This window comes from Aureobasidium melanogenum (assembly GCF_000721775.1).
Source record: "Aureobasidium melanogenum CBS 110374 unplaced genomic scaffold scaffold_8, whole genome shotgun sequence".
Taxonomy (NCBI): domain Eukaryota; kingdom Fungi; phylum Ascomycota; class Dothideomycetes; order Dothideales; family Saccotheciaceae; genus Aureobasidium; species Aureobasidium melanogenum.
Window position 1 is genome coordinate 741,614 of NW_024470060.1, and position 21,759 is coordinate 763,372.

General features: G+C 51.0%; 7 protein-coding genes across 7 annotated transcripts; 4 read left to right on the forward strand and 3 right to left on the reverse strand.

The window, feature by feature from the left end:
* Positions 1–1,009: 1,009 nt before the first annotated feature.
* M437DRAFT_65572 (uncharacterized protein) lies at positions 1,010–1,981 on the forward strand (the record flags this gene model as incomplete). Its single annotated transcript, XM_041024601.1, has 2 exons — positions 1,010–1,101; positions 1,153–1,981. The coding sequence occupies 2 exons, from the start codon at positions 1,010–1,012 to the stop codon at positions 1,979–1,981; spliced, it is 921 nt and encodes a 306-aa protein (XP_040880651.1).
* Positions 1,982–3,867: 1,886 nt separating this feature from the next.
* Positions 3,868–6,678, reverse strand: M437DRAFT_65573 (amidohydrolase; the record flags this gene model as incomplete). The annotated part of the gene is made up of 1 exon (XM_041024602.1): positions 3,868–6,678. The coding sequence occupies one exon, from the start codon at positions 6,676–6,678 to the stop codon at positions 3,868–3,870; it is 2,811 nt and encodes a 936-aa protein (XP_040880652.1).
* Positions 6,679–7,451: 773 nt separating this feature from the next.
* M437DRAFT_83997 (acyl-CoA N-acyltransferase) lies at positions 7,452–8,126 on the forward strand (the record flags this gene model as incomplete). Its single annotated transcript, XM_041028025.1, has 2 exons — positions 7,452–7,836; positions 7,897–8,126. 2 exons carry the CDS (start codon positions 7,452–7,454, stop codon positions 8,124–8,126), a joined length of 615 nt encoding a protein of 204 aa, XP_040880653.1.
* A 58-nt stretch (positions 8,127–8,184) lies between these two features.
* Positions 8,185–12,541, reverse strand: M437DRAFT_46501 (P-loop containing nucleoside triphosphate hydrolase protein; the record flags this gene model as incomplete). Its single annotated transcript, XM_041021283.1, has 2 exons — positions 8,185–9,813; positions 9,869–12,541. The coding sequence occupies 2 exons, from the start codon at positions 12,539–12,541 to the stop codon at positions 8,185–8,187; spliced, it is 4,302 nt and encodes a 1,433-aa protein (XP_040880654.1).
* A 921-nt stretch (positions 12,542–13,462) lies between these two features.
* On the reverse strand, positions 13,463–14,631 carry M437DRAFT_74869 (Clavaminate synthase-like protein; the record flags this gene model as incomplete). The annotated part of the gene is made up of 2 exons (XM_041026315.1): positions 13,463–14,372; positions 14,432–14,631. The coding sequence occupies 2 exons, from the start codon at positions 14,629–14,631 to the stop codon at positions 13,463–13,465; spliced, it is 1,110 nt and encodes a 369-aa protein (XP_040880655.1).
* Positions 14,632–15,811: 1,180 nt separating this feature from the next.
* On the forward strand, positions 15,812–17,693 carry M437DRAFT_65576 (acid phosphatase AphA; the record flags this gene model as incomplete). The annotated part of the gene is made up of 2 exons (XM_041024603.1): positions 15,812–16,869; positions 16,928–17,693. The coding sequence occupies 2 exons, from the start codon at positions 15,812–15,814 to the stop codon at positions 17,691–17,693; spliced, it is 1,824 nt and encodes a 607-aa protein (XP_040880656.1).
* A 550-nt stretch (positions 17,694–18,243) lies between these two features.
* Positions 18,244–21,701, forward strand: M437DRAFT_46467 (26S proteasome regulatory complex, non-ATPase subcomplex, Rpn2/Psmd1 subunit; the record flags this gene model as incomplete). The annotated part of the gene is made up of 3 exons (XM_041021276.1): positions 18,244–18,386; positions 18,442–18,611; positions 18,664–21,701. The coding sequence occupies 3 exons, from the start codon at positions 18,244–18,246 to the stop codon at positions 21,699–21,701; spliced, it is 3,351 nt and encodes a 1,116-aa protein (XP_040880657.1).
* Positions 21,702–21,759: the final 58 nt, after the last annotated feature.

A 21,759-nucleotide genomic window follows, 5' to 3' on the forward strand; every position in this document is an offset into this window, starting at 1 on the left:
AGACATGGGGTCTGTCGCCCACCAAAATGCGCTGCGTATTTCGTTCCCCGTTCCTCTCGCTCTTCTTCTTCCGCCGTGCCTGAAATTCGATCGTCATGAGCCCGCTCAGCCAGGTTCACTAGCGGTGTGCTCGTAGCTCGTACAAGGCAGGCTTGATCCACGGACCCTGCTTGCGGAGCTTACTTAGAGAACTCAAAATCATGCCACGACATGTGTAGCGTCGAGCCTGGAGCTCTGCCTCTGCAGATCTATACAAGCAAATTTGACCACTCTGAATTGTGCCGCACTCCATCGCTGCCATCTGGTCTCGTCGCAAAGCGGTATCAATCTGGTTCATGAGCTCCATGAGGCTATTGACCAATGTTGTACCTGCCTGCAAACGCTCAGGACTCAATCTCCGGCTCGCCCGGATTGACGTAGAGTCTCCAGTCCTCCATCGCATCGTTCGTTCGACAGTTGAGAACAACGTTAAACCTTCTTGGCTACTGTTAGACCGAAGTCTCAATAATGAGAAGCTATGACTTTTACACCTCATGGCCAATCGCAGGATTAAGATCAATCCGAGATACGATCTTGTCTGAGTCAATCAACCATAGTTTTTGGTCGTCAGAACTGCTACTAAGCCGAATCAAGTCCAATTTGTATGCACTGTTTGCTGATCGTATTTAACCTTAAGAACTACCTTAACTTACATTGGCCGCATGACCCTCGAGGTTGAATCCGACCAATAAAGCATGTTGGCACTTCCCGCTCTGAGACAACAAAGCGTGGGTGGCTTATGACCGTCACAACATCTTGCCCCATGAATGACAAAGAGCTATGGAAAACGGCATGGAGGTTCTCTGTAGGAATGGTCGATCGACGTTATGTTTTGGACTGCCAGGACGAGGGCGTAGCTATATAAACATGGAGCTCGCCCTCGTCTTGTTAATCATTCGGCTCAATTGCATTCACAGCTTTACTACTACAACCACCTTCGATTTATCTCTAATATCATCTCCCATTCACAATGAAGGCCTCTATCATCAGCACTGCCGTCTTGGCCACCGCAGCCTCTGCTGCACCTGCTCTCATGAAGCGCCAGAGCTCCGACATTGATGGGTAAGAAGCTGCGATCGAAGCCTTTGATAAGCTTTTGACTGACTATCGCAGCACTATCCTCAACTACGCTCTTACCCTCGAGCACCTTGAGGCCACCTTCTATGCCGAAGCACTTGAGAAGTTCACTGCCCAGGACTTTGCTGCCGCTGGTTTCAACGAGACCGACTTCTACACCAACCTTCAGATGATCGCCAAGGAGGAGGCGACTCACGTCGACTTCTTGACCACCGCCTTGAAGGGAGCTGGTGTCACACCCGTCGAGGCTTGCACATACGACTTTGGCATGCTCACCCCCCAGAGCGTCATGGCAACTGCATCCCTCGTCGAGGGTCTCGGTGTCAGCGCCTACCTTGGAGCCGCCGCTCTCATCACCAACAAGGCCTACCTCACCGCCGCTGGTAGCATTCTGACTGTCGAGGCCCGCCACGACGCCTTCATCCGCAACAAGCTTGACATGTCGCCTTTCCCCCAGCCCTTCGATGTCCCTCTCGACTTCGACCAGGTCTACTCGCTCGCCGCCACCTTGATCAAGTCTTGCCCTGCTTCCAACCCTACCCTCCCCGTCAAGGCCTTCCCCACCCTCAGCGTGGCCAAGAACACCACCATGCCCGTTAAGCAGGGCGAGTGGATTACCTTCGAGCTTGCTGCTGACATGAAGGTTCCCGAGGGTCCCCTGTTCGTCGCTTTCCCTCTGGCGACTGGCACCATGTTCTCAGCTGCCATCGTCAGCGACATGATGATCACTGTCAGAGTCCCTGTTGCCTTCGACGGCCCTGCTGGCGAGTCTTTCGCTATCCTTACTACCAACGCCACTGCTGTCACTGACGACAACACTGTTGCTGGACCCGCTGTTATCGAGATCATGCCTCTTTCCTCTTAAGTGTGTATTTTCTCGGGACGTTTATTCCAAAGGCTGAATCGTTTGATCAGTCTTTGATGACTTTTTCGTATCTCTCTTATATCCTAATGTATTTTGTCTGTATTATACCATGAAGTCCATTTGTTCCAAAACAAGTTTTCCCTTGAAGAGTTTCCAGATGTGATTGCTAGTGTTATAGTCCTTCATGTTACCAGTAGATCCTGGCACGTCCAGCGGAACGTGTGACATTATCGCACTCTGGTGAGTGGACTGACGGTGAAGTCAAGAATGACTTGTGGGACTCGTGTCTGTTCCAGCACCTTGAATATCCACATCCAGGCCCATTCTCACAAATCAGGTTCATCCTCCAAAAGAGGCGGATATACCAGAGGATTGCCATTTCGTTCTCGCATATCTTCAACTTCTTGCAACGCGCTATAGATACCCGTGTAACTAACAAACATCCTATACTTTCTACCAAGCCCAGGCCTTTCCATTTCAACTTGAGCATTTGTAAGGTGTAAAGCTAGTCGACAAGTGCAAGCAAGACCTGTATATTCCTTCGGCTGCAAAAAGCTCAAGATCTTCTCGAAGAGTTCGTATGGGAGTGTGGTGAAAAGGTTTGACGATGTTGATAGGATCGGTCTTTTTAGGATTTGTCTTCGGATGTAACGCGGGATATCATCGATGTCGTTCTTGTCACTGCAGCGACGGCGGATGGCGGTTGCCACGTCTGGGGGCCAAAGGAACGTGCTGTCTTTGATGGGCCATTTAGGTTTGTTGTTAGGCATGCTGGATTTCGGGGCCTCATAAGGTACGGTCTCTCCAGGGTCTGTCACAAGTCCTGGTCTGAGCCTCATGGTTTGTTTGAACGATACTCGCGTTCGGCTTCTCGATGCGCCTTGGGAAAATTGAGAGAGAAAAAGGAAGGTAGAAATAGGAACAAGGACAAGGACAACAATCGTAGGCAAGCATAGCCCGTGCATTGCTGACTCATTTAGATTAATCTAAGAAATCATCCTTCGTCAGATGCAGCTGCTTGTAGACATGTTGTGGTGTGACAGCTGACAAGTCCGAACTGCATTGCCATGCTTGAAAGAATCATCTCGACTGTTTCAGGACAGTATATCATCACCTTGTATGTCTTACCCGTACTGAGATACTCCACTTCAAGAGTCCAAGAATCCAAGAGCTTTTGGAGTCTTTGTCGGTTGTTAACTAGAAAGCCACAATTCATCAGAACAGTCACCATATCAGATGCGGAGAGCAACAAGCAACATGCGGCGATCGCTTCGAGTCTCCATCCCTGTGAGATGTTGACTGTCACAGCATGGATTCCGTTCCTGGTACGTTCTTGAGTTTTTCCGACCAATATTGCAGCTCTGGCAGAATGTTTGTACCAAGCAGAATATGGAGAGGCAGGTACAATTGAGTTCGTGTAACAATCAATCAACCAACCGGTGCAGATGTTCGACCTCGCTGCCTTGTGTTCGGAGTCAGTCAAAATCTTGGCACTCCTTGCTTCGGCCAAATCCCGGATAAATCTCCATCCGCAGGCTTCATCAAATTTTTGCAAAAAACACCACCGCTTTTCTCTCTTCTTTTCTGACCTTTTCGAGAGCAGCAAGGAGCAAAAAAGGGTCTCGCCGGGAATCGAACCCGGGACCACTCGCAATTGGCTTAGAGTTTTCAAGATGCTGTGAAGCATCTCCCTAAGCGAGTATCATACCGCTAGACCACGAGACCAGTGATCAATTTTGATGTGATTGATGGTGGTGGCTCGGGCCAGAAAAGCTTATCATCAATGATGCAGTCCTGCTGCCAGGAGGCACTCTTCTATTGCCATGTCTACTTACCTATGCATACATCGTCCGTAGAAAATTCCTCCCTCTGCCTCCTCGTCTGTCTCAGACCCAGACGTCGGTCTTGCCCGAACCATCTGCGATAGCAACAACTCTACCTCCAATTTCCAGCGGCGACCCTTCGTAAACCACGAACTCACTTCCAGCATCCGGCATCTCCATTCCCAAGAAGTCGTAGAAGTTTTTACTGACAAGGTCCAAGGCTTGCTGCTCAGTCAATCTACCCTCGCTGTTCTTGAGCGCAATCCCAGCTGTAAGACCCAAGTCTCTAGTCTCCCAGATTTCGTCAACACCAATGGCAACACGGACACCTGCGTTCAGGAGCACATCGATGGCTGTACCGTTGTGAAGGGGGGCACCCATGAGAGAGCGACGTTGGTCCCAAGACTGTGCCCAAGGAAGCAATGGAGCCAGGACGATTGCAACATCTGCAGTTGCGAGTTCCTCGGCGACGAGGTAAGACTCTGCGGCTCCGAGGACAACTAGGCGAAGAGAGGTCTTACTGGCAGATTCCACGGTCGACTTCAATCTGAGCAGAGCAGAAATGGCATCGGCGCTGTGTACGCTGAGGACAAGAGCAGATTTGCCTTCTATGACCTTTTTAAGAGATGCAGCCTCGGAGAAGGGATCAGCAATGGTCTCGTTGTTGTGAACTGCCTCGAGGAGTTTGTGACGCAGATCGGCGACCAAGCTAGAGATTGATGGGAATGCTTCATTCTTCGCTTTCAGAGTGAAGTCGTAGTGTACTGCTGCTTCTTCAGCAAAGACAGCGCCCTTGCTCACAGGAGTCTTTGCGCCAGTCAAGAACCCAGCAGAAACACCACGGAGAGAAATACCCGCATAGTTGTCAGCCATCGGTGCTGAGATGGCCTTGGTGACACCATGGCGGTAAGCTGCGAAAAGGTTCTTGCCACCGAGAAGAAGACCATCGACTGCTCGTGCCCAGACCTTATCGTTGACACTGCCATCATGAGTCTGCGGCTGGCCCATGATCTCTTGCAGACCCAGACCAGAGCCGAACGCGGTGAGCGGTCGGGTCAGATATCCATTACGCAAAGCCACGGTGCGAGCATTCTTCTTAGTCGCAGTACGTGCCTCTGCATCGCAAGATCCGGCACAAATAATCTTTCCCTGAGAGATGACAACAGTGGCAGGACCCTTGAGCTCAGAGGACGAAGTCAGTCCAGGAATACGGATGTTGGTGACACCGGTGAACACAACATTCTGGTCTGACTCGATCTCATCGCGGTCTTCTGCAAGCGCGAGGTCAGGCTCGATAGGAGGAGTTAAAGGTTTCTTGAGCTCCACTGGATCCTTGAATTGAGGAGCGCCATCGATCCAGGCCTGGACAGGTGCAGCACCAAGAGACAACGGATCGGAGTCCCAGACAACGATATCAGCATCAAATCCAGGCTTGACCTTGCCAAGTCTCTCTCCCATACCCAGGAGCTCAGCAGGAGCAGAAGTCAGACCATTCAGTGCAGCATGATAAGGAAGACCATAGCCATACGCCTTGGCGGCTTCGTGCTTGACATGCTGAGAGTTGATGACTGGGTTGTCGCTCACGTAGACTGGGGTGATTCCATTCTCGTACAGAATCTTGCCGGATTGTTCTGATGCTGTGTAGCTTTCAACCTTGTAGTACATGTTGTCTCCAAAGAGTGCAGCTGCAGGTGTACCACCGTAGGCTCTCTTCAGAACGTCAGGTACGAGGTAAGTTTGGTGGGCGTGGTGGAAGGCGTAGACTCGGAATTTGAACTCGTTGGTAAGACGCACATACATCTCGAGATCGGGGATGGTATAACAGTGAGTGTTTACGCGCACTTGACCTCGCAGAACAGCGCCCAGGCTTTCCCATTCGAGTTTCTGGGGGAGGTAGCTGTTCATGTTTTCAGCACCGATCGATTTTGCAGCGGCACACCAGTCGTCTTGAGCTTTGACATAGTCTCTGGCCTGCTCATATGCGTGTCTAAACTCCCAGCCTTCACCCATACGGCTGAAAGGACCTCTCTCGCCCACCTTGCCATAGACTCTCTTTGGATTCTCGCCACAGGCATTTTTCATGTATCTCCACGTGCGGTCGGGATCAGCCAACATGTCTTTCTGACTGAGCTCGGCGCGGCCACCCTCCTTGCCGACAGCAAGCTTAACGAGGAATGCTTCTCCACCGATGTTGTTTCCGGAACCAGGAAGAAGTAGCGATGTGGTGACGCCGCCAGACTTGATCCATTGAATTTCAGGATGCAGTGGGTCCAACGAGTCTAGAGATTTGACATAGGGAGTTATGTCGCTCGAGAGCTCATTCTCATCACCTTGAAGACCCCCCAGACTGCCGAGACCAGCATGACTATGCATATCAACAATACCGGCTGTGAGCTGGCGTCCATAGGCATTGTAAGTCTCATAATCCGAAGGCAGGTCTGCGAGTGAGATAGACGGCGCGATTTTCTTGATAAGGCCGTACTCGATGAATACATCCGACTGGATCCAGGCAAAGCCCTTTCCTGTACGAACATCTTCTGCACTTGCTCCAGGAACTGGCTCTCCGGTCCAAACAGTGGCATTTTGTATCAGCACAGGTTTGGTGCCATTCACGTAACGCTTGTTGTATTCACGTCCGCCAGATAGAGCTTCCGGGACTTTTTGAAGGGTGGCACATGTGGCAAAGTCTTCTTGCAAGCGAGCTGCAGAAAGTAGATTGGCGGGCTTTTCAGTGTTTGCAGAGATCTTGTATGCCGAGTATGCGAAGTAAGATAGACATGTAGCGGCCACCAGTCGAAAGATGCGGCGTTTGCGACGGCGGTCTGCCCATGGTCTGACGACCTCGGAGTATTGGGGTAGTCCTTCCTTATCCATGATGACTGGACATTGAGATAGAAGAAAGATTGGGACTGACCTTGTTAAATGGGATGAATCACGTTATCGAAGGCCGCTGGTTGAAGCGGCTCTATCATGAGCTTGGTGGCCGAAATAGGAAGGCGATAGGTTAGATCGGCCACTGACTGCGGGGCTCGGGTGTGACGCCCTTCGTGTTCCTGCTCCAACAACAGTCATGAGACAAGTGACAATACAGAACGACTCATTATCTGGGACTCAAGACCAAGGACATTCGGTACCTATCTTGACAAGCCAAGCGGTACACATTTTCCAGGACTAACCATGGCCGAGATTCTCACTACAGGATTCGCAACCGTGGTCAGTCCCAACATCGTATCGTACCTACCTCGCGGATATTCAGTCTCCGCGACGTTCTTGCAGTTCTTCCTTCGATTTATGTCAAAACACAGACAGAACAAGCTGCGCCACTTTAATCGACCAAACCCTACACCGATTGGTCTGTCATCTTGATGGAGGACATAACCCAACAGGAAGAGATAGGTTATCAGCTCTGATACCTCAGCTGAGTCAGCTCTTTGGTTATATAGTATGCATTGTCTCTTACCTCACTTCTTTTCTCTTTATCGCACTCGGTTGCGCACTACTCGGCTGACAAGTTCATCTCGAACTGTCATCTCCCATATATTCAAAAAGAGAGTGTTCTATCTTAGCTGTTCTTCAGTACGCCACCGAGGCATTCTGTTTTAAGCTCGAAGGCAGCTTCTTGGAAATCCATACCATCTACGCACTTCATGTTTTTCACTGAGCGTCTGATGTTACGTGGTCTCGACCCAGAAGTCGACAATACCATCTGGCTTCAATGGACTAACACCGTGGAATCGCTCAATGCTCTATCAATACAGGGTCCTCAGCCATGGTCACGCGAGAGGTCAAAGCAATTTCTTGAGACACGCATGAAGGACACGGATGCTCTACCTTGGTTCATCATCTGCGAAAAGCCTGCCCTCGAAGACGATGGCTCTCTAGCGCTTGGCTCGAACGATGATTATTTTCGCAACGCAGATGGTAATGCTAGGTATCCGGCTATCGGCATTCTTGCCCTTGACAAGGTTGGCAAAGCTCCAGCTATCAACAGAGTTGTGTCCTTCGGAATTCTGTTTAGTAAGGATTATCAAGGTACTTAATTATTGGACACCATGATACCAGTGCACGGATCGGCTGCTGAATTTAGAGCAGGAAGAGGCCTAGGTACCGAAGTTCTACGTTGGATGTGCAACTACATCTTCAAGACCCTTGGCTATCGCCGCATCGAGCTCAATCTAGACGCAACGAATGACAAGGCATTGAGATGTTACCGCCACGTTGGTTTCATCGAAGAAGGGCGACGGCGTAAGCAGTTTTGGCGTGAAGGCGAGTGGAGGGACGTTCTCGAGATGGCTATGCTAGAGGAAGAATGGTCTGGGTAATCTTCCTTTCAATCTGCTCAACAGAATACTGTCGTTCTTCGCACTCCCTTTCCTTTCTTTATCCGTCCCAGCTCTTTCCGCCAATCGAATCTGATTTGTCCTGGTTGTCTATCAAGTCTTGACGTGCGATACCTGAGCGATCGCACATAGATCTGAATATACCGCCCTGATCCCACAGTGCAAGAGGCGTGTCGAGCTCGACGATCTTACCTGCGTCCATAACGCAGATTCTATCATATCCGAGAATAGTCCTCAGCCGGTGAGCTATACAGAGTAGTGTTTTGCCCTTGGAGCCGCGCATAATCGCCTCTTGAATTCTTCGATCAGTCTCAAAGTCGACGGCCGAGGTTGCTTCGTCGCAAACGATTATTGGCGAGTTTCTGACGAGCGCCCTAGCAAGCGCTATCATCTGACGTTGGCCGAGCGAGAAATTAGCGCCGGCCTCCTCTATTGAAGTGTCAAGGTGAACATGCTGGCCTCCAATGCCATTGATGCCTTGATCGTCGGCGACTAAATCAGCTTGACGGAGAGCAGACCATAGCTCGAGATCTGTATGCTTGTTGAAAGGATCCAAGTTGCTGCGTATGGTACCTTGGAAGAGGGTCGGATCTTGAGGTATGATACTTAGACGGGAGCGGAGGTCATGGAGACCGATTTTCGCGATGTTCATGCCATCTATGATGATTGTGCCATGACTGAGCTCGACTAGCCGGAAAAGTGTTGATAAGATCGACGACTTGCCCGCTCCAGTACGACCAACAATACCCATTCGCTCGCCAGGCCTGATACGTATGTTCAACCCGTGGATAACATCCGGCAGTCCTCTACGGTATCTCATATGGACGTCGTCAAAAACAATCTCACCCCACTCTGGCCAGGTTGGCGGCACACCGGCAGTACAGAAAGCAGCCTCTTGTTCGATACTTGCGGCGTAATGGTGGAGACGTTCTGCTGAGTTCATGTTGTTCTCCACCTCGGCCAATTGACGAACAGAATATTGCAAGTACTTGACGACGGAGACCATGCTTGACAGTAGCAGACCGCTGATGCTTGGGTTAATCGATAATCGCGACGTCACAACCAGTATCCCGACAGCAAGTACCATTGCGTTACCTGCGGCATCTAGCCGAGTAGAGAGCCAACATTGATTAGCGAAAGTTAGAAAGTACGCGCCGTCCATGTCATCCACGGCGCTGTTTACTAATGCAGTAAATCGTTGTTGTAATCTGTAAGCTCTGATAGTCGAAACTCCCGAGATCGCCTCTCCGAAGCGAGTAAAGACATGACTTCGCAATAAAGCCTCATGCCTCTTGAGTTCTCTAGCTGAGGATCGGTAATATCTGACGGAGAAGAGTACCAAGATAGTCAGCACCGCAAGTGCAACAGCAAAGTATGGGAAATAAACTATCGTCAGGATAAAGACAGCAACAATCTGACTGCTGAAGAGTAGGAAATTGAGAAGCGAATCAGAAAGATTGTTGTCCATAGTATCAACGTCCTTAGAGAACCGGTTGGTGATCCTGCCAAGTGGTGTCGTATCGAAGAAGGACACGGGGGCGCGAAGCACACGGGCAACAGCTGCTCGCAACATGGCTTGAGATGCATTGGTACACGAAATGGTCAAGCGTACATAGAATGCGAAGGCAAGAAATGCCTGAGTCACTCCGAGTGCGGCGAATATCCCAATCTAATACTTAGTCAGTGACTGATAAGGAGGATGAGAATCAAAAGTGACAGCTTACATAGGTCCCGAGGCGGAAGCCGAACTTATCAGACGTCCACCATGACAACCAAAGGCCTGTGCTGACGCTTGATCCTTGAGTGGCAATCAGCAGAACGAGTATTGCCAGCGGGTTGAGAATGGTCCCGGATGCGCGCATGTAGGCGGCGTAAACGGACCAGCTCACGCGCTTGATAGCACGCTCCTCAGCCTGCATGAGTGCAGGCTGAAGGTCAACCGCTTTGCCCGAAGTGTCTCTTTCCTCGGTTTGCTGTTCGTTTTTGCCGTCATCTCTTGATCCATCTTCACGAGTGACATCGGTCATTATACGTTGGAAGGGTATGCTGTTTGCCATGAGCTCGCTAAACGTGCCATCTGCAATAATCTGACCTTCAGCAAGGTATATAATCCTGTCGCAGCGGTGAAGCAAATGAAGCTGATGCGTCGCTAGGATGCGACACCGATCCTTTAGAAAACCACAAATAGCCTTGTTCATGATGTGCTGTCCGACTTGGGCATCAACCGCTGACAAAGGATCGTCCATCAAAATCAGCTCTGCGCCAGAGTAAATCGCCCGAGCAATATTGAGTCGCTGTCTCTGGCCACCTGAGAGATTGATCCCTCGCTCACCGAGCTCGGTCGAGTCTCCGTGCGGAAATATCTCCAAATCTGGTAGGAGCGCGCAGGCATCGAGGATCCGTGCATACCACTCGTCGTTAGCTGTAGAGCCTCCCAACCCCTCGGTCCTTCCCATTATGATATTCTCCTTGACAGAGGCGTTCTGTATCCATGCTGTTTGTGAGCAAAATGACCGAGAGGCGCCGAGCGTGATGGAACCCGCGGTCCTTCTCATCTCTCCAGCTAACGCTGCGAGAAGGGAGCTCTTACCGGAGCCTACAGGGCCAATGATAGCAACAAGCTCGTGGCGTCCTACAGTGAGATTGAGATTGCCGAGACTGAATGGCTTCCCTGAACTGCTTTCATCTGAGGCTGGCTCCATACTTGGGTTCGGCTGGCTAGACAACATTCCGGGAGTCGGTGGTTGTGTTTTCACGCATGACTCCGCCCGCTTCCAGCCCTTCTTGTCAACCTGCCCATGGTTTACTGTAGAAACCTCATCGATCGCATCAACGCCCCTCTGGAGTTCAGAGCTACGCTCCCATACGAATTCTGCGTTCTCTAGGACGATGGCTTTGTCATTGTCGAAGTCCCAGACCACTGGATCTTCGAATTCTTCTGCAAGCAAGAAATCTTGGATCCGCGAGATCGAATGTGCAGCATCAGTGACGTGTCCAAGCACCTGAGGCAATTGATTCAATGGCATGCTCAACGCACCGAAAAGTGACAGCGATGAAAAAACATGGCTCGACGTGAGCTTATGTCCCGAAAGGGCGAAAGTGATGAAAGCTAACATCGCCGCGAAAGTCGATATGGTCGTGCCAATTGCGGTAACGGCGTGGCGGATGGTAAGCATTGCCCGGATACCGCGAATCTCCTCCTTACGGATCCTGTTTAGACGATCCAGAAAAGCGAATTCCCAGCTGAAATACTTGACGAGTCGCACACTGTGGAGGATTTCTTGTATAAGGGAAACTCTGCGTTCTGTGATCGGAGTTATGGCTCTGCGCCGAGCAATCATTGCCTTCACAGCTCTCGCCAAAAGCGGCATGATCAGAATAAGTAGTGCAAAACCCGGCAATGCACTGTAGGTTATGTTCACCAGAAGCAGCGCCAAAGCCAGGCAAATGGCGATTGGGGAGGTCCAGAGGAAATGTAACATGATCGAGCCCGCATTAACACGACTGGTATCCATAGACATAAGATTGATAATCCTTCCGTCCGACCAACCCAATCGGTCTGTGGTAGTCCCAGCCCTGCCGAGGTTTCTCTTTATCCACCTCTTCTCTTGTTCGCTATCTGGCTTCATGCCAGGCGCTGGTCTTTCCATAGTAGCTCCTGCAACTTTGGCTCGGCCTGACAGCTTAGTCGCCTTGTTGAAGATTAGGGCAATCAGGACTGCGCGGGACTGGCCGCCCACCATCATGCCCCGGTAGAGGAAGTGATTGAAGCATAGTGTCTGCACAATTTCTACGATGGCTATGCTGACAACCCAGGCTATGCCATGAGAGACAGGCGGAGTCTCGGTTCCTCCGTGAGAGGCGGTGTATGCGTCTGTAGCGAATTGAATAAGATATCGTAGCATGAAAGGCGAAAGTACTTGCAGGACGGAAGCGATCAAGGAACAAGCGCCGCCAATCAAGAACTCTTTTCGAAAAGTATCATAGAGAGCATTTCTTAACGGACTTCTATCACCGTTCTGCAATCTTTTTTCAAAGGACGCCGATAACTTTGCTTGCATGACGGGCACACTTCTACTTGTACCGACGCTCCAGATATCGTTCAGCTCAAGTGGTCTGGCGTACCCGACCTGCATGAGATCAGTCAACCACTGGAACGTAAGAAGGCTAAGGAAATTGGCCCCAGATTCCGGACTAGGTTGTCTCTCGTTTGGCACTTGGGGTTTTGATCTTGTTCTGAAGGGATTCAGGAGGTCTGGCCAGCGCCTCTTTTGATTGCTGTTGGCTTCATGGAAGCTATTCTCCACAGACTGCGAAGGCTGTCGTGACGTCCGCAAGTTCTCACAACCTGGCAAGCCCAGTGATTCCTGATCGGTCGCGAGGTTCGATGCTGTCATTTCAATGTCGGCCGCGGCTGCGCTCTGCTTGTCTGACGTCGGCATTGTCGATAGTGTTGAGAAAGCAAGAAAGAACAATTTGCGTCCATGTGTTGATAGTGTCTGCGGTCAACGTATATACAATGCTAGTGTTGGCATTTCTCAAATGTTCCAAATTTGAGTAGCCTGCAAGGCATCCAGATAAGATCCCGGCCATGAGTGGTCACCGGCCCGTCGCAATATGTGAGCCGCTACAATTTTCTCATGCTGCAAGCCTATGAAGCCGGGCCAAGATCGATGAAGGAAGAGCTCAAGATAAGAGTGTATCTGCGGATGTGTTCGCCGACGGTGATCGCTAGATGCATGACAGACCAATCAGCATGATACATGCCTGAAGAGTGCCAATGCCAGACAGCAGGTTTGTATGACTCGTTCAGTCCTACCTTGTGCACCCAAGGAGTATCGATACTGTCAGAGGCGGCAGTCGAGTGATGTAATGTAGTCACAGCGCATGGATGAGTCTTGGCGTGGGTGGGGGACTCAGTGGTAGACCAAGGGATCTGCTTTCATTCCTTTGCATATACGTCTACGTTATAAGAAAGCAGTCATGATATTCCTTGATCCAAATGAGAGTCCAGAATCCGAGTACCACGAAACAAGCATAAGAGAATAAGAAGCCCATCTTGACGACGCTCGACTCTGAGGCAATGTGCGAGCCTATCAAACTTTTGCATTGTTGCCTGCAAACCAGGTCTCGGCACCAAGTCTCGGCAGGCCTTGACAAGTCCTATCGCGATCTGCGGACGAGTGGACGTTCGCGCTGTCGGAGGATTGGTTGACTGACGATGAATTTTCCTAGATGATCCATATCCAGTGGCCACAGTCACACAAGCGGAATAGCTATGGCCGCCAGAGGATACGACTTCTCATATCGTTGTATACCTACGTTGCCAAGCTCCACTCCTCGCGAAGTTCTCGCAGTATGTCAGGATACCAACGTTCACCAACATCCTGGTGGCTCTTGACTCGGTTACGCAGCGTAGCCTCACCAAGCGTCTTTGCCTTGTTGCCTTTCTTGAACGTAAATTCGACATCATCGATCCTGCCACCATTTCGTTCGACCACGCGTCGACGTTGTTCTTTGATATCCTCTGGTACGTTGCCAACACCCACCGCATCGAGCTCGTCGAATTCCGCATCGTATCTCACTCCTTGGAAAAAAGGAATAGACAGTCTGGCACCTGAACCTGCAGGAGGCGATAGGACGCGATGAGTTGTGGACACACAAACACCCTGTGTCAAAGCCTCCAGGCCCTGACCTATAGCTACAACCAGAGTACCAGGAATTGGTGGGCAGTCAATCCATTGGCCTTGCACGTTCTGGACTTGCAGACCACGGTGATCCGTAACTTGGAGGAGATAGCTCGTAAGCATTGAATCTTTGTGAGGACCAACACCTTGCACATCTATCGCTCCTTCCTGACCTAGAGTCGACACATCTGGATACTTGACAATCTTAAGTTTGTGCTGTTGATCTTTGTCGAAGTATTTTGTGAACGCGTCTTGTGGTAGATGGATGGCCTCGGCGATCAAGGACGTAAATGCAATAGACATTTCGCCCATTCTATTCATATATTCGGTAAAAATCTCTCGAAAGCCTGGTAATGCCTCTTCGGAAGGCCATTGATTTGGGGCTCGAAGGTTCTTGTAGCGTGGTGCATCTGCCTTTGGAAGAGGATGTTCTGTTGAGAAGTCGAATTGTTCGCGTTGATCTATCTTTCCAGCGGTAATTTCTGCTGCCAGACGAGAGTAGCCTAGAAAGGAAGGAGCATTCTTCATCTCTATCTTTAATCTGATTTCTGATTAGTCATAATGGTTCAGAGAAGAAGGCCTGAATTGCTGTGAGCTTACTTTTCCTCCTCGGGAATGTCGAAGATGGCCGTTCCAGCCTTCTTTACTTGTTCCAATAACTCGTTTGAAATGGTGGTATTCTTGATGTATAGAAAGCCGACTTCCATCAAAGCATGACGCAACTCTTCCAATAGTTGAGGCTTGGTATCTGCATCTTCCGCTTTTGCAATATCCAAGACTGGAATTTCTGTGAATGACATGCTTTGATAAGACCTCCCAACGATAGTTCAAGTAAACGTGTAAGGATGTAAGAAGTGTTCTTCAAGGTTGTTGCAATAGCGACACCTCCGCACCTGGGTGTCTGGAAATGCCAAGACGTCACGCACGCCATCTGGCGTGATCGACAGAGTACCTGCATACTTACAGTACAGAGAGCACATCTGGTTGACCTACCTCTTCTGGATGCAGTGGTAGACCAGCAGCAGCGATTGCAGGATGTCCGAGAGCAGAGCTGCAAGAATGGCTGCACTCTCTTGGTCTTGACCACACTCATAGGTCCTTCCTGTGTGATCAGAGCCGGTCGGAAGAGCCTTGGTCATACAGCTCAGCTGCATGAAAATCCTCATCGACAAGCGGAAATTCCGCTTCTTGTAAAGAGCCACACAACGGTCGAACTGCGTGTCAATGGACCTCTTGCCTTGTGAACCTCAAGCATGACTAAAGAGGGGGCTATGCGACTGGCCAGTGTGCACAAACGTAACTTAATTGAGGATGTTGCTTTCTTTTCGTATGCGACTCGGGACTCCGATGCTCTGCAGCTCATATTTGGAAGGACTTCATGTGTTGGTGTTCGTCCATGTTCGAATGGTTGGTCTTGAGGCTGCGATGCTTCAGCCGTGGACAAATATTTCGCATCACATATTCCTCATCCCGCAGGGATATATTTCAGCACGAATTAAATTTCTATTTCGCCACGGCACGACGACCATGAACGACCTTGATGACCTTCCAGACAAGCTCATTAGGTTCCGAGGCGTGGAAGAATTGCAAAGCTTTGCTCAATGCTTCTCTTGAGCTTGTCGCGATCTGGCAGGTCGGTTAACGCATTCCCAGGAACACAAGAAGGCGGCGGCATGGAAAGGTTACTGATGCCGTCGGTACCGTCCACGTGCAGGTGAAACAAGCCAATCAAGCATTGGCAAAGATAAGCATGCTCGCTATTGCATACCGCATCCTGCATTTATATGGCTGCACAGATGTTCCGTGGGATAGTAGCTGGCTCCACATCTGTACGCCAAACTCTAGAGCGGCAGCGTGTGTGGCATTTGTGCCAATGGCCAGGTCTGATCAGAGGAAGATCAGAATGCCATGGATATATAAGAAGGTAGGCCATTGGGCATCGTCGTTTGCATACCTTCACTCGCTTTGTATCACGGCAAAATGAAGAACACTATCGGAGCTGTTCTCTTCGGCACTGCCCTTGTTGCAGCAGCACCACCTGCTGCTCGCCGTGATGTCGACACTCGCTTCCCCTACACGGGACCTACCATTCCAGTTGGTGACTGGGTTGATCCTACCGTCAATGGTAACGGCAAAGGCTTCCCTCGTCTGGTTGAGGCTCCAGCTGTGAAGCCGAGCTCAGCCAACCCTACCAACAATGTCAATGTTATCTCGTTGGCCTATGTTCCTGGCGGCATGCACATTCACTTCCAGACTCCTTTCGGTCTTGGAGGTGCCCCTAAGGTCCAATGGGGCACCACGCAAGATAACCTTTGCAACACTGCCGTAGGACAGTCTAACACCTACGCTCGTGAGCCTCCGTGCTCTCTGGCCCCTGTCACTCAATGCAGTGAATTCTTCCACGAGGTCCAAATTACAGGTCTCAGACCCAACACCAAGTACTGGTACCGCATTCCTGCTGCAAACGGTACTACTGAGTCCCAGACACTCAGCTTCCGTACCGCACATGCTGCTGGAGATCGTTCCGAGTTCACCGTCGCAGTTTTGAACGACATGGGTTACACCAATGCCCACGGAACTCACAAGTACCTCGGCAACGCTGTCGATGATGGTCTTGCTTTTGCCTGGCACGGAGGTGATATTTCTTACGCAGATGATTGGTACAGCGGTATTCTTCCTTGTGAATCCTCTTGGCCAGTCTGTTACAACGGCAGTTCCACCAGACTTCCTGGCGGTCCTCCTTACCCCGCAGAGTACCTCGATGCACCTCTTCCTGCTGGAGAGGTTCCCAACCAGGGTGGTCCTCAAGGTGGTGACATGTCTGTGCTTTATGAGTCAAACTGGGATCTTTGGCAACAGTGGATGAACAACATTTCTACCAAGGTGCCTTACATGGTCCTTCCTGGCAATCACGAGGCTGCTTGCGCAGAGTTTGATGGAGGCAACAACACTCTTACTGCCTACCTCAACGATGACAAGGCCAACTCTTCCGCACCTAAGTCGGAGCTTACCTACTATAGCTGTCCCCCATCTCAGAGGTATGTCATCCGATAGCAGGCCATCCCTTGTTTCGTTTTACTAACATGATTCGGACAGAAACTTCACAACCTTCCAGCACCGTTTCCGCATGCCCGGAGTTGAGAGTGGCGGCGTTGGTAACTTCTGGTACTCTTTCGATTATGGTCTAGCCCACTTCATCAGCATCGACACCGAGACGGACTTTGCATACAGTCCTGAGTGGCCCTTCGTCCGTGACATCAAGGGCAACGAGACTCTGCCTACCGAGTCTCAAACCTTCATCACCGACAGCGGTCCTTTCGGCCGCATCGACGGCAACCAATGGAAGAACAACAGTGCTTACGAGCAGTACCAGTGGTTGGCTAAGGATCTTGCCAGTGTCGACCGCACCAAGACTCCCTGGATCTTCATCAACGGCCACAGACCCATGTACAGCAGTCAGACCGCTTCTTACCAGGCGAACATTCGCAACGCCTTCGAAGCTTTGATGCTCGAGCACGGCGTGGATGCATACTTTGCTGGTCACATCCACTGGTATGAACGCTTGTTCCCTCTCGGCCGCAACGGTACCATCGACACTGCCTCTATCAAGGACAACAACACCTACTACATTAACGAAGGCAAGTCGATGGTGCACATTGTCAACGGTATGGCAGGCAACATTGAGTCACACAGCACTTTGGATGCAGGTCAACCTGTTCTTAACATTACTGCAGTGCTGAACCAGAGGGACTATGGCTTCAGCAAGCTGCAGATCACACCTACCTCTGCAACTTGGACATTTACCAAGGGTGCTGATGGTTCGGCTGGTGACAAGCTCACCCTGCTCAAGAGAAACAAATAAGCAGATAGCCTGGATGGATTAATCATTACTGGACGCTCATTACTGTATTATTCGCACATAAAAATTATTCATGCCCCCGTTCTGCCTGGTCTTGTCCTCGCTTTTGTCAATTCTGACCGCTTTGACGTAATAGCGTGTCGTCCGCTTGTTGTATAGAATGCGTGTAGTCGATTGCAAGGTGTAATAGATGTGTTTGATATTTCCAGAGTTGTGGATGATTTGTGAAATGATATGTAGGCCAATGCAGAGACGGGATTCGCCGAAGGGTTATGACGAGCGTCATGGGCGTGTTGTCTCGTAGCTTCGGACAATCGAGCGGCGGGAGCTTCAACTCACAACGCCTGCCTTCACTATCATCACGACGTATCGAACCTATCTGTACCGATATTGACGACCTTCCTTCTCTCATCGCTGCTCTCCATCTCATCTGCCAAAGCCTGAGTGTTTACACGTGCTTCGACCTCCGAGCTGCGGCGCCACTCCCCGACACACGCCTTTCTTACTTCCGCATCATCACGACCACAACTCACGTCCTCGCATCACAATCATCATGGTCGGCGCTCCTTCTGCTGCCGCCAGTTTGGTCGGCTTCCTTTCTGAGCCCGACACAGCGCTGCAGGTCTTCGCTTTGGACGAGCTGAACAAGGACATGGACAACATTTGGACAGAGGTCTCGGGTTCTATCGGTCAAATGTGCGCACCATCAGAAGAGACATCCAGGATAAACACAGCTAACTGAGTATTACAGTGAGGCTCTGTACGAAGATGAATCATTTCCCAACCGCGAACTAGCAGCACTTGTGGCGGCCAAGGTTTACTACCAGCTCCAGGAGTACAATGAGTCTATGGTCTTTGCCCTTGGTGCTGGCAAGCTCTTCCGTCTTGACCACCAGGGCGAGTTTGAGGAGACCATCGTTGGTATGAACTTGATCCAGTCAGATCGCCGCCCATTCAGCTAACACCTTGCTAGCCAAATGCATCGACACATACGTTGCTCTCTCGGCGCTCGCAAACCCTCCTGCTACCTCAAGCTCCGTACCATCAGCTTCTGCCAACGACTCATCCCTACCCACGGCCAACGGCAGCGCCGCCACTACCACTCCCTTCTCGCAATCCTCCGCACCGCCGAAGTCCCTCCTCTCTCGCGAAGCTGATGGCGTTCAAATCGATGCAGCTGCTGGAGTTTCTGGCTCACACCCTTCCCCCAACTCGCTTTCGCCCGCCACACAAAAGAGTCTTCATGGAGTCATCCAGCGCATCTTCGAGTCATGTTATCAGTCAGGCGCATACCGTCACGTTGTTGGCATTGCTATTGAGGCACGCAACCGTCAAGTGTTGAAAGATGCCATTCTTCGCTGTGGCAAGGACAAGCAAAGCACTGACGAGTTGATGGAATACGTTCTTGACATCTGCATGAACGTGGTGCAAGAGCGTGGTTTAAGAGACGAGATCCTGCAGCTTATTCTCGAGCTACTGAACGACATCCCCGACCCCGATTACTTCGCCATCGCTCGATGCGTTGTGCATCTCGGCCAGCACTCTATGGCTAGCAACATGCTGCGCCAGCTCGTGCAGAAGGCTGACGCAAAGTCCCTCGCAATAGCATACCAACTGTCCTTCGATCTGTATGAGAACGGTACCCAGGAATTTTTGATCCGTGTCATGGAGGAACTGCCTTCAAGCGACGACAAGTCACCCGAGCCCACAAGCGAAGGCGCCGACGATGCTGACGAGTCTACTCAGCTCTTGTCTGAGTTGCGTAGGAGCACCGGTCCTTCGGGAGCAAAGGCCAGCACAGCAGAGGAGAAGAAGGCCTTCAACTCAATACGCGACATTCTGCGCGGTACGACCAGCATCGAGCTGAACCTCGAGTTCCTCTTCCGCAACAGCCACACAGACAAGCAGATTCTCAACAAGGTCCGCGACAGCCTCGAGGCTCGTAATTCCATTTTCCACACTGCAGTCACCTTCTCCAACGCTTTCATGAACTCTGGTACTACCGTCGACACTTTCTTCCGCGACAACCTCGAGTGGTTGGGCAAGGCTGTGAACTGGTCAAAGTTCACTGCCACTGCTGCTCTTGGTGTTATTCACAGAGGAAACTTGGCCAATGGTCGCAAGCTTCTCGAGCCTTACCTCCCCAAGCGCAACGCTGTTCCTGGTTCTGGCTCTCCTTACAGCCAGGGTGGTTCTCTTTATGCCCTTGGTCTTATCTACTCCAACCACGGCACCAACGTGCTCGACTACCTTCTCGAGCAATTCAAGGATACTCAAGAAGAGGTTGTTCAGCATGGTGGCGCTCTTGGTCTCGGTGTTGCTGGTATGGCCACTGGCTCCGAAGACATCTACGAAGCTCTCAAGGGTGTGCTCTACAGCGATTCGGCCATTAATGGTGAAGCGGTTGGTCTTGCCATGGGTCTTGTCATGCTCGGCACTGGCAACACCAGAGCTCTTGAGGACATGATCACCTATGCTCACGACACACAACACGAGAAGATTGTGCGCGGTCTTGCCATGGGTATGGCTTTGATCATGTACAACCGCCAAGAAGGCGCAGACGAGTTGATCAACGGTCTGCTCGACGACGCAGACCCAACCCTGAGATACGGTGGTATCTTCACTGTTGCACTTGCCTACTGTGGTACTAGCAGCAACAAGGCCGTCAGAAAGCTGCTCCACGTCGCTGTCAGCGATGTCAGTGATGATGTTCGCCGTGCTGCAGTCATGTCATTGGGCTTCGTTCTCTTCCGCAAGCCTGGCGCTGTTCCTCGCATGGTCGAACTCCTTTCCGAGTCTTACAACCCTCACGTCAGATATGGTGCCACTATGGCCCTTGGTATCGCCTGTGCTGGTACTGGTCTGGATGAGGCCATCGATCTTCTCGAGCCTATGATGAAGGACTCTGTCGACTTTGTTCGCCAGGGTGCTCTCATCTCACTGTCGATGATCATGGTTCAGCAGAATGAGGCCATGAACCCCAAGGTCGGCACCATCCGCAAGACTCTGCAAAAGATTATCAGTGACAGACACGAGGACGCTATGTGCAAGTTTGGTTGCGCTCTCGCTCTCGGAATCATTGACGCTGGTGGCCGCAACTGCACCATTGGCCTGCAAACTCCTACCGGCAATCTCAACATGTCCGCCATTGTTGGTATGGCTGTCTTCACCCAATACTGGTACTGGTTCCCTCTCACTCACTTCCTTACCCTTTCCTTCACACCTACCGCCATCATTGGTGTCGACTCAGACCTCGAAATCCCCTCATTCAAATTCCACAGCAACACTCGTCCTAGTGTATTCGATTACCCGCCCGAGGCTGAAGTCAAGGCTGAGGAGGCTCCTGAGAAGGTCAAAACTGCCATCTTGTCGACAACAGCACATGCCAAGCGTAGAGAACAAGCAAAGAAGAGACAAGCTAGACGCGAGAGCATGGATGTTGACATGACACCCACAACTCCCAAGGTCGAATCCGGCGACAAGATGGATGTTGATGATAACGTCATTGACACAGCCAAGCTTGCCGAGGAGAAGGGCGAGGCTGCACCTACAGAAGGTAGCACGAAGAAGAAGGCTGAGCGTGAGAAGGTCGGCTACGACCTTGAAAACATGAGCCGTGTCCTTCCTGCTCAGATCAAGTACATCTCGTTCGCACAGGATGGCCGTTACCAACCAGTAAAGAAGCCCACTGGTGGTGTCATCCTTCTGCACGATACTCAATCATCCGAGTCAAAGTCCCTGCTTGAGCTCAAGGCCAAGAAGAAGACTAACAACGCCGCTGCAGCACCTGTTGTCGGCGGATCATCACAGCAGGATACACCATTTACACCTGCTCGCCAGACCGGCGATGATGCCCTTGCTGCACTAGGCTTCGGCGCCGCAGCAGGCGTTGGCGCAGCTGCTGCGTCTGGTGTGCTAAATGCAGTCGACGAGGATGTGGAAGGAGGCGAGGAGGCAGAAGTTCCTGAAGAGTTCGAGGTTGAGGATGAGGACATGGCTGACGATGAATAAGCATTCCATAGAGATATTGGTCACTTGTCCATGTAATATATTTTCTTTCCACTTGCTT